Here is an 11844-nt window from a genome sequence, read left to right as displayed (position 1 = left end):
CACTGTGCTGGAGTTTACCTTTATGTACGCAAAACAAGATATTAAAAACTTCAGCTCCATCCAAGGATGAAGTGACTTTTTTAAAGTGTTACTGAATCTTTACAAATAAAATGATTGATTGAAGACAATATTGATGGTGGTAAAGAATGATTGTAATAACATTAGTATCAGACCTATTGAGCCCCATTGTAGTACTGGGTGACACATACTTTACAATGAACATGGGCCTCGATTGGGCAAAAGTAAATATGTTAAACACATTTTACACCACTTTGTAAAGAGAGTAAATAAGACTCAGGAAAATAAAATAAATAGCTTCCTCTTTGGACATACAGTTTTTTTTTTTACTAAAATGCTGCCTTTTCATGGCAAGTGATCCAAGTATGTAATAATGATTTAAATGTTTGTGACGATGGGGATTTGTCTCCTTTGCTAGGTGTGTGGAATAATTCTCACATGGAAGAATAATAATAAATAGACAGCTGAGATGATGACCCTCAAGCTAAACATGACCATATTTTCATATAACGCTCATATTTTGACCCTGCTGGTGGTCTACTCACTCTTAATGTTGTAGTTCATTTTGAGTTCATCCAAATATGAGGGTTCTGCAGAGGTTTGAGATGGGTATTCTAACAGTCCAGTGGTGCTGCTTTCTTGTGTACTTCCTGTTTCCTCTCTGCATTTACAATGCAAACTATCCGATAAAGGACAATAATGTAACTATTAAATATTTCAACACCAAAGTTGTATAACTTCAACTGCTGAAAACAGTCTCAATAAATGCCCCATTCTAGGTTTTGATAAACAATACAGTGTCCTGCCGTTAAAGGAAATTATACTTAGCACTTTTTTATGATAATTTGATAGTCGGTACACACCAGCAGGTTTGGAGACAGCATGTGGAATTGACACACTGTCAGAAATGAACAAGTAGATTTTTTTGTTTTGGTTCTTTATGGCAGTTTATTGATCATTACATAAATATGGAGGGCATTTCCCTCAACATGGACTCAACACTGTGTCAGTATTCTACCACCTCACATCACTAAACCTATTAACCATTTCAAGTTTGTTCCCAGTTCCAACTCTCACTCTTCCTCTCCAAAGACACAGAAGAAAGGTGCAGCACTGAAGCACAGATCTGAGGTCACCACCTCGATGTCTCCGTCAGTAGTCCTCACCTCCCTAAACCCTTTAACCGCTCTGTGTGAGTCAAAGATCTTGGCAAGCCTTGTGCAGAAGAAAAGCAAGATGTTGGAAACAGGCTACATCGGTTATTGTTGGCAGCAGTAGCAGCAAGCCAAATAGAGGTATGAGGCAGAGTGAAGGAAGCACGGGGGTCCTTATGCAACCCCACATTTGTGAGGAATACATGATGCTAGAGACAGCAGAAGTGTCCCTGACATGGCTCAGATGGAGAAAGGGTCTGCCAGGAGCACATTCAGTCAGAATCCAGTTCAAGATTTATGAACTGTGTTGTGTTACGACACACTTAATTAAAATAACTTATTTCAGAGTCTTTATAATGTCATTGAAATGCCATCTGAAGTCTCTGATAAAGCAATGTCTTATGCATAAGCTATAAACACTGAAAATCCAAACCAGTGATAAACACAACTCCTTCCTAATGTAAAGGTCAACACAAATAAATAATCTTAGTTTGCTTTGACACTGTTTGAGACAATGAAGGCAGACTACAACACTTATTTTTTGCCGGAGAGCATTAGCTTTATTTGGTAAACCTGACCTGAGATTGAGTCATCACAAAAACAAATAGGGTAACTTACACGCTGAGGTTAATTGTTTGTGACAGAACCCGAAGGCTGCTGGGCCAGTGCAATAAAACCTACAACAGTAAAAAAAAAATCTGGGACAAACTCATTGAGTGTGTCTTCTCCTCATGCATACATAATTCAACCTATGGGGAGAAATGCAGCTACAAAACCCTTCACAGACAAAGAATACACACCATAACATAACGCAGTCTTTTCTAAATTTAAAGTCTTATTCTGTGGATTTATTTGCTGGCAGTACAAAAACATGACATCCATTTAAAATAAATCCTATTACTCCATTTGTCATCCTTCAGAGCTTAATCCACAAAGAATCAAGGAGCTAATAAGAGAGAGCATTAATCCCTTTTTTTCATACATAATTATGTAACTAGGCCTACCTACATGTAACCTAACTGTTTGGCTTGAAAGGCTGCAGCCACAGGTCTAATGAATTGTCAATCATTCTCTCTAACCAATACTGGAGCGTGATGGAGAAACCCTCACTGTGGTTCACATTGAGCCAGCGTTTAGAAGATAAACAAGAGAAGAAAAAAAGCGTCTGTTTTTCTTACTGGACGTGGCTGCAGCAGTTGGGGTGTCTGAACGAAACATGTTACATAAACTAGCAAATGCCACATTCACACAGAGCCCACGTGATCCGTTTGTTATTGTCAGACCCTGATGCATGTCTGCCAATGCAGAACAGAGCTTTACAGGTTAAAAAAAAAAAAAAATCTGTCATGTTTTCCTCGACTCTGATCAATGCATGCTGCCATGCGTCCTTACAGCACAAAATGCATTCACAGCTCAAACTATAGCCTATAGATAACCATCATGCAGAAGCTTAAGCAGGCAGGGACGTCAATCAAAATAACACAAAAATGTCAATAAAGTGAATTTGTGTAGGCTGTCATCGAATTTCTCGTTTCAGATATTGCGGGGGGGGGGGGGATAAACAGGCAAGAGAAGAAAACATAATAATGCATCTGCCATGAAAGTTATCATGCCGAATTAAATTGAATCACCTTGTGTTGTTATCCTCCACTTCCCATTCAGGTTCACAAAATCATATTTGCGCGTCGTGGTGTCTCGAAGTGTTTTTCCTCCCCGCTGCTGCCTTAAAAGCTCTGATCTGTCTGTTCTCGATGGTTCAGTCCCTCCAAGATGCTGAAGAGAAACCGGCCCGCTGATTGGCTGCCGCCTTGTGCGCGAGCTTGTTTTCTTGCAGCCTCGTTGTTGTGATGGTGCTTCAGTGCTCAGTGGAGCGCCGATAAACAATCAGTTTGAGCTCGGAGCATCTTGTTTTTTTTGGTGCTTTGGTAGGCGGAGGTGGAAGATGTAAACAGAGGACGAGGACATTTGATAAGTAGGGTCGTTGCTCGCTTCATTAATGAACAACCAATGTGAAGTCATATAGAAAGCAAACATATCAGAAAGGACAATGGTCACTGGCAGCAGCAATAAAAATATTTTTTTTAATGAACCTTGATTCTGGCTTTTTTTCAACACTAAGTCTTGAGGTTTTGATTAGACTGAGATAATTTATTAATTTGATACATACACAAAATTATCTGAATAAAATAGCTATTTTCCAACACATTCACTGATGTCCAGTGCAGGACTGTTACACAACCAGTAGTAGCCCTAATGGCTGGACATGCATGGACTGTTATGTAACCCCCTATCTTTGCTGATGGTTCAGATGATAGTGGTTCTCAGATTTACAATTGGAAGACAAGTGATAAAAGCATGCATGCCTGTGAACCGAAGAAGGAGCTGAGAATAGGGATAGGGCTCATCATGATGAAAGCATCATGGACTTGAGAGTAATCACTGGATGACATAATAGTTGCTATCAGGCTGCTTCAATTGCGCCACCTGGTGGTTAGAGGAGTCACCAGGAATTACGGGCCCGTTGAAAAGATATCACTGTGGGCCTCACCACCTCAGCTCAAGTCAACCCACACAATGACTATAACCACAACTGGAGCCTAAAGATTACAAGAACTGACATTTTGTGTTAAAGTCTAAATACAAACTTTCCTGGGAATAAATATTTTTTTTAAAAACACCAAACATTTCAAATACCAACATACATGCGTTTAGAGAAGTATTCTCTATTTCAGTCTCTCTCAGAGTGGGGAATGGTGTGCGGGAAAGGAGCCACATGTCGGATTTGAACCTGGGCTGCCCGTCGGGAGAAGAACAACCTCCGTACATGGTGCACGCACACTAACCACTTCTCCAAAGCTCCCCTATAATATATACTTTCAATTTCACTTGTCTGAATATGTATTTTTGGAGACAAATACAGTACTTCCCTTGTTTCATCCTCTTGTATTCTCTGTGCAGTAGTGTTTCCTTGAGTGTTGATCTAGAAATGTATGCATAAACATACAAGTCCAAAAAAATCCCTCTTAAATAATTTCTTCTAAACAAAGCTGTTATTGATGAATGGCTCTTCATGTAGCAGTAGTGTTTAACCTTCTGATAAAGAAACAAATTAATATACCTACGGGTTAACACTGGACTACAAAATGCCATTTACACCATTGACCTCCTGTAAATAAAACTACAACGGGCTCTGAACTCATAAGTACTCTTCAGTGTCATATGTAATGATGGATGTACACTTTCAGCTAAGCTAAGTCAGAAGTGGTGGTTGATATACTATTTAATGATGTCTGTCTCTTTCATACCCTCATTTAGCCTAAAACGTATCTCTAAAAAAAGAAAAGAAAATGCATTTATACGAATGACAAACAAAATCTAAGTAAGAATAGGAATATTGAAAACATTTATCCAACATTTTTAAAGAATTTAAACATCCAGCAGCTCCTGACATAGGTCTGAGTTCCAGGGCAATTGGACAAGAAACATGAGACACTTGCATTTGTATTCTTTAAAATGTAGCAAAAACACTTGCTTCAGACCATCAGCTTTAAAAAAAACAAGTTTATGAGAAAGAGAGAAAGAGAGCTTTCCAACTTACAAACTCATCACTGCTACACTCCTCTCAATTACTAAAATGCACTGAGCCTTACAAAGCCCGTTTTGGTTATAGGATTAAATGAGAAGGTGTTAAAAGGTCACTGTCTGTGCACTACTATGTAACCATTTGGCTAAAAAAAATGGAAGTTACTTCCAGTAACATGTTTCTGCTTTTTAGAAAGTTGCAAAAATGATCAATCCATCTTACTCAGGCCAGTGAAACAATGGCTAACCTCACAGAGGAGCTGGACTTTCACTCTTGTTAATCATCAGCGAGATAAAACAATGCTTTAAATATGTGAACTGCTGTCATAAAAAAACACAGTGGAGATAGAAAAATAGGAATAAAACACAACTACAGCTCCACAGTAATTCAGACTGAAGTAAAAAAAATATGTCCATTCTGTGTATCATACTGTTTGTATGTACAAAAGTTCTTGGTTGTGTTGCTCAGTTTCATGAAGCACATTTCCATAATAAATAGTTCCACAGAGTAAAATATCCTGATGCATCGCCACACAGGCATGGGTTATGTATCATCTGGAGTCATCACTGAGCTGCCCAGAGGATCCTGCACTACAGGGATACCGTCCACAGACTTCCCACAAATGCTCCGGGCCTCTTCATCAGGGTCAGGCTCCCAGTTTTGTACATCTCCCACAGACATATCCCCTTTAAGAGTCAGGAAACAATAAGAGAAAATTACTTACAAAAGCATGGACTAATGCATGTAGTTTGTACACACTCCCTTACAATCAGTACTTATAAACCCAACCTTAGAGTCTGTCTATAACCTGCTGTATGCAGACTTTGTCGACAATTAAACAAAAACCCAGAAACACTTCTGAAGTCTAATACTCTGTTGTATATCATGTTAACCAGTGTTATAGTCGAGTCACAAAACTTCGAGTCTGAGTAGAGTCTCAAGTCCCTAGAGCTCAAATCAGAGTCCTGGGTTGAGTATTACAACACTGATGTTAATGAATTCTGATGCAGGAGTTTGTGTAATATTTGTTTCATGGATTTTTTTATTTACTTTTTGAATTTCCAACACACCAAGCAGCAACCTCCTATCTTGAGAAAATTAAGTCAATGCAGAAGTGCAAAATCCTGCCGCTTGATGCTGGCTCCAGGAGACCCAGAAGGCACATACATACCACAGCCCAAAAAAAGCCAGTTTTTAAAGTAGAAATTCACATTTTTACAGCCTGGTACGAAAAACAAAATAGGTCTTTGATTAGTTATTGTCATCCTGGGCACACACTGTACGGGGGTGATTTTTTTTTTAAACAGCTTTGTTTTGATTTTATGAATTATACTTGTTATCCATAATTAGGAGCGTAGCTGACATGATTGACATGTGGGCGCTATGTAACCGTTTGTTTGGCTTAAAACCTGCCTCGGCTCCAGCTCTCAACTGGTCGTTAGGTTGACTGAAAGTTAGGCTGAGACAGGATTTTCTAGCATGGCGGCTGTTGCCAATGAGCCTTCTGAGCCCTCCTGCCGTAACAGATGGGTGACATCACGCAGGCTTTGTCCATTCATATTTACAATTTATGGTCAACAAAGATAAATACCATTAACAGGAGAAATGCAGTAAACTACTTACTTGTTTTCTCTGTTGGATTTTCTGTTCCGTAATGAAAACTGTTCCCCTTTTCTGCTGATTTTCTGAAGTTTTCCAACTAGACCAAAACAGATACACAGTTGCATATATATTATTATATTATTATATGTAAGCATGTTAAAACGTTCAAATGGAGGATTCAGGAAACATTTCTACCTCAGTGCATATGGACTCTGAAAGCCGGCTGGTGAGTTGTCCTCTATCTTCAAAATTGCAAGAACTGCAGAAAACACAATAATTATAAAGATAAAGATAAACTTTATTGATCCCCCATGGGGGACATTTTTTCATTACAGCAGCTCAAGAAAATAGGAAAAAGGAATACAATTATTAAAAATAAAAATTAAAAATATGTACATCAGTTAAATAAAGGCAGAAAAAATACAATAATAGAATAATACCAGGTATGTGCACTTCCACTTGTGGAAAGACTTATTATGAAAAACACACACAGTGTGTAGCATTATTGATATGAGTGGTGATGCTGTTAAAGAGTCCGATTAAACAGTCTGACGGCAGATGGGATGAACGACCTGCGGTAGTGCTCTGTCTTGCAGGGTGGGTTATATCGGCAAAAACACATGCAAGAGGAATTGTGAGGAGATTCGTTATACCTTGAAGTCTGGGATAATGCTGGCTCACAGTCAACTGAGCTCACTTGATTCTTTAAAAAAAAAGAAAAGAAACAATACTCCATTAAAAAGTTAGCAAGTGAGAATGCAGACACGTAGAGGGGAAAGTACCGTTCTCACCTGTGGAGCCCTGTTTCTGATTTTGGAGTCATGTGGGTTTCCTGCTTCAGTGTCTCTAATTCTGGCTTCTTTTTGCCTCTGGATCTTTGTGTAATCGTACGTGCTTATTCCTTTATGAACTGTCAAAACCAAGAGCAGAAACACCAGGGCAAATGGGAGAGCATTAGATACTGGGTGAGGGGGAAAAAGGCCCATTCACATGGTGTCTGTAAAAGATTGTGACTCACAGAGGTAGAAGTGGAAGCCCAGCAGTTGGGCCAGCAGTAACAGGCAGGTGATGCTCAGCATGATTGTTAGAAAGGCTAAAATAAGAAGGCCTGCTGAAGTTGTTTTTATGGGCGCCAAGGGTAAAAACATTAGCCAGGTACTATTCCCCAACATACCTATAAATAGAAGGAACCAATCAATGGTAACATGTATACAGCTGTTAATAAGGGAAATATGATGGTGACTCACTATCAAACTGTGGGGCTGTCCGTAGGCTATTTGGATCCAGGTAATGCTGAATAAATATAAATATAATGACAACAACAAGCAGGAAGACCCCAAGTGTACCGGAACACAGTGCGGCAAAGAAGCACCTAAAGACAACACACAAAGCTAGACGTTAGTTCAACTGAGTTTCACATTTCTGTGGAACATTAGACATTTACTTGTTTATGAAAACTTTGTCTTACCAATAGTTTCTGCCGCCCACGCAGGTGTTCAGCCACTTGCAGTGGTGATCAAAGTCTTCCACACACTTGTTGCAAACACCACAGTGTTTCACTTTGGGGCCCCTGCGTGAAAATGAATCATGGTCACAAAAGCTTTCATCAAATTAGAGATCACATGAGAGAATACTGCTTCCAAAACTTACACCTTGATATCACATAAACAACACTGCAGGTCCTGGATGACATGTGGTTGCTTTGCTCGGTCAAAAAGTGGCATTGGGCTGGAATAACTCTGCTTGGCTCTCACACTGGCATCCGCAGGGTCTATGGTCAAAGTAGCAATATGTGTGAAGAAGTGCACAATAAAAGGTATTCCTGTAAGCTGAACACAGCAAGAGTCAAGGAAATTGACAATCATAAGTGTAAAAAACAAGGCTGCATAATGAATAGCAATTTTATCATCATTATTATTATTATTATTATTAATAAGAAAACTGTTAAATGTAAAAGCACAGTGTATTCTGACTTCGTTTACAAACTTTTGACCTACTGAGTACTGGACACATGGGTCAATATTTGGGTATCTAGGTTGCCACCATGACAGGCAACCTAAGAACCTGCTGGTGTATACAGCCTGAAGAAGAAGGCGTTTTGAGCTTGGTTAGCCCAGGGGTCTCCGGACGCAGCAGACAGGTACCGACGGCTGGGAGGGCTGTGGCTTCTGTAGTTGCTGAAGCAAAAACCCAGGTATGCGAGGAGTTGGGGGAGGCTCAGGAGAAGGACTTTATGTTGTCCCTAAGGATGTTCTGTAAAACCATCAGACGTCTCAAGAGTGGAAGCAGAGGTTGTTATAAAGCTGTTCTCGGCAAGAGGGGAGAACTGCCGTCCCAGACCGGGGATTTTGTCAGACGGTGGAAAGAACACTTTGAGGAACTCCTTTATCCAACTAACACATCCTCCAATGAGGAGGTAGAGTCTGACAATCCATGGGAAGCCTTGCCTACATACTTAGCAGAGGTTGCTGAGGTAGTTAACAAGCTCCTCAGTGGAAGTGCGCCATGTGTAGATGACTGATCCCATTTTTTAAAGACCTGAGGCTGAGCTCTTACTATTGGGGTACTCAGCCTCTCGGGCAAAGTTTATGCGGGTGCTGGAAAGGAGACTCAAGTCAAACATCAAACCTCGGACACAGATGGAACAATGAGGCAGTGGGACAGTGAACCACCCGTTTACCCATGCAGGGCCTCTGGGGGGAGCATGGGAGTTTATTCATCCAGTCTACGTGTATTTTTGTGGACTTGGAGAATGCCAATCATCATGTTCTTCAGGAGTTATGAAGGGGGTACTAAAGGAAAATTTGGTACCAAAGTAAGAGCTGTATCTGCATCTTCAGCCGACATGTTCCCAGTGCTTGTTGACTTCCGTTTGGGTTGTCCAGTTTCCCATGGTTTTCTGCTGGCAAATGGTGGATTGCTGATAGTGAGTCTCTGCCACAAGTGGGGTTCAAGTATCTCAGGATCTTGTTCACGAGTAAGAAGGGTAAAGTGGATCTTGAGATTGACAGACTGGTTTGGTGCAGCGTCAGTAATAATACAGGCTATATACCGGACCATACTGGTGAAGAGGAAGCTTAGCCAAAGAGCAAAGCTTTCGATATACTAGTCAATATATACCTTCTAACGCTCACTTATGGTCTTGAGCTCTAGGTGGTGACAGACAGAATTAGATTGCTGATACAGGTGGCTGAAATGGGTTTCCTCCTAAGGGTGGCCACTGCACCTTTGCATGAAAAGGAGCCAGTTAGGATGGTTCGGATATCTGATTAGGATGCCTCCTGGGAGGCTTCCTTTAGAGGTCTACCGGGCACATCCCACCGGGAGGAGCCCCCAGGGTAAACCCAGAACTTGAGGAATTACAAATCCCATCTGACCTAAGAAAACCTGGGAATCCCCCAGGAGTTTGGAAACGTTGCTGAAGAGGGATGTCTAGGTCAACTTGCTTAGCCTGCTGCAATTATGACCCGGCCCAGATAAGAAGACATTGGATGGATATTGTTACTACAGTATTGAACTATTTCATTGCACATGCCTGATTTTACTTCGAAAGTTAAGGCCTAAAAAATATAGCATCATGTGATAAAGTTAATAAACAGTGCAGAATAGTAGGTGGTACAAGTTCAGACACACAAGTAGACTCTTATGTGTGAGACTTCTGAAGCCATCAACTTTTCTATGAGTCTGAGTAAAGCTTCAATCAAATAAACCAGTGTTGACATGATGCAGCATTCAACATGTGACAAACACCCCAATGATTATGTCTTTTGGCTTCATAAAGAGCACAGAAACAGAGACAGAGTCATGTCTGGTGCAACCAGACCCGTGCACGCAGCTCACACAAATGATCCCTTGTCTCATCCAGCAGCATAAAGAAAAGAGACAGAATGACTATAATGTTTGCTCCATATTCAAATCTGAAAGACTCATTGAGTCACACTTAAGCAGTCAGCTACAAAGAGGTTTCAGCTGTGTGTTTAGGATACGGAGTACAGCACATGGTTCCACGGTGAAGGAAGAAGAGGGATGTAGACGCCGAAGCTGACTATGGCGAGGTAGCTGTACACCAGCCAGGTGGCCACTTGGAAAGCCTGCGGGGGCCACGACCATCCGTTCACCCTGGGAGGCTTGGAGGGGACCAGCTCATTTCTGCTGCTGCCACGCATGGGAGCTGTGCGCCTCAGCCTTTGACTGAAGCAGTTCATCTAGACAGCACAGGAGAGAAATGGACACACTCAGGACGGAATAACGCTTCAAACATCTATCCACACTCTACAGATACTACACTCAAGTCTACCTAAGGCAGATGGTGTGGCTGCATTTGGTGGGGAAATGAGTAGGGAAATGAGTTGAGTATAAAGATAGTGACTGTTCAGCCATTACGAACCTAAACTGAGGCTGTATTTGAGTTTGAGCTTACACAGAAAAACAGGGAACTAATATAACCTTTGTGTAAGTAGAGCCTCAAAGCTGGCTATCAAGAACCAATACGTTTGATCAAAATATAATCTTTAAAATGTGTACAAAAGGTAGGATTGATTTATTATTACTAATACTGTTGCATTAGTTTAAGAAAGAATCAGTAATAAAAGAGGCATCTCTGTGTTCTGTATGATAGAGGTAATAGTAGGCGTCTAATCTTTCTTTAAAAAACGACAAAGGTATTGCTGCATTTACAAACAATGAGTATATTGTCACATATCTTGCAGGAAACAGAGGATCCAGGGTAAATGAGATTATCGAATTGCAGTATCGCTTTCTTTGGAAAAGGCTGACACCACAATTAACTCTGTCAAAGGTTCTATGAATGAGATAAAAACCTGGAAACAATCAACAATCAATTGTTATCATTAACAAATAAAGCTAATTTCATTGTAAGGTTGTCTGCTTTAGCTCAATCAGCATTGTGAATTTGAAAAACAACACTGTATTTTTTTAATTCAGGCCCTAAAGTAAACAAAGTCATGACAACAACAATCTGCTGGACAATATGAAGTTCAGTTGTAAAGTAAGGAAATTGAAAATTGCTTACTTTTGCTGGTAAAAAAAAAAAAAAAAAAAAAAAGCGACCACACAAAATATGCTCCTGTTTAAATACAGACGGAGATTTCCACCGCTTGATATCCCATCAGTCTGCCCGGCAGGTGCTTCAAAACCGCTTAATTCACATGATGAAAAAATATACTTTTACTGCGACATGAAAACGCGAGACAAGTTTTAAAAAGAAGAAACAACAAATAAAACGAGGAGGTATGTCTTAAAACGTCCTTGTATTTGTGTCGCCGAAAGACGCGAGTCAGGAGAAGTTGAAGAAACGACTCACTCAGCAGGTCGCAGAAGCACTATGGAAACTGATCTACTGCGCATGCTCACTACGTCTCTTAGCGATACAATGCCTTTTTATGTGGCCCTTGAAGATTGTAGCTTGCCCTCTCCTTTAATATGTCAAATACGTTGTCCTGAGAGCAGGGGGAACTGCAAATACGA

General features: G+C 40.5%; 1 protein-coding gene across 2 annotated transcripts; it reads right to left on the bottom strand.

The window, feature by feature from the left end:
* Window positions 1–4552: 4552 nt before the first annotated feature.
* Window positions 4553–11755, bottom strand: zdhhc11 (zinc finger DHHC-type containing 11). Of its 2 annotated transcripts, none has more exons than XM_061050502.1 (11): window positions 11390–11755; window positions 10344–10562; window positions 8008–8186; window positions 7826–7927; window positions 7605–7729; window positions 7376–7531; window positions 7149–7267; window positions 7011–7060; window positions 6553–6616; window positions 6379–6454; window positions 4553–5441 (listed from the first exon to the last, which is right to left on the bottom strand). In XM_061050502.1, exons 2-11 carry the CDS (start codon window positions 10560–10562, stop codon window positions 5299–5301), a joined length of 1233 nt encoding a protein of 410 aa, XP_060906485.1. In that variant the 5' UTR covers window positions 11390–11755; the 3' UTR covers window positions 4553–5298. The 2 variants fall into 2 exon arrangements, with proteins under 2 accessions (XP_060906485.1, XP_060906487.1); XM_061050504.1 differs by having other exon boundaries at window positions 8008–8179.
* Between the last annotated feature and the right edge of the window lie 89 nt (window positions 11756–11844).

Source organism: Labrus mixtus, chromosome 11 (assembly GCF_963584025.1).
Source record: "Labrus mixtus chromosome 11, fLabMix1.1, whole genome shotgun sequence".
Lineage (NCBI taxonomy): Eukaryota > Metazoa > Chordata > Actinopteri > Labriformes > Labridae > Labrus > Labrus mixtus.
The sequence above is the reverse complement of the archived record's forward strand: the minus strand, read 5'-3'. Positions and strand labels throughout refer to the sequence as shown.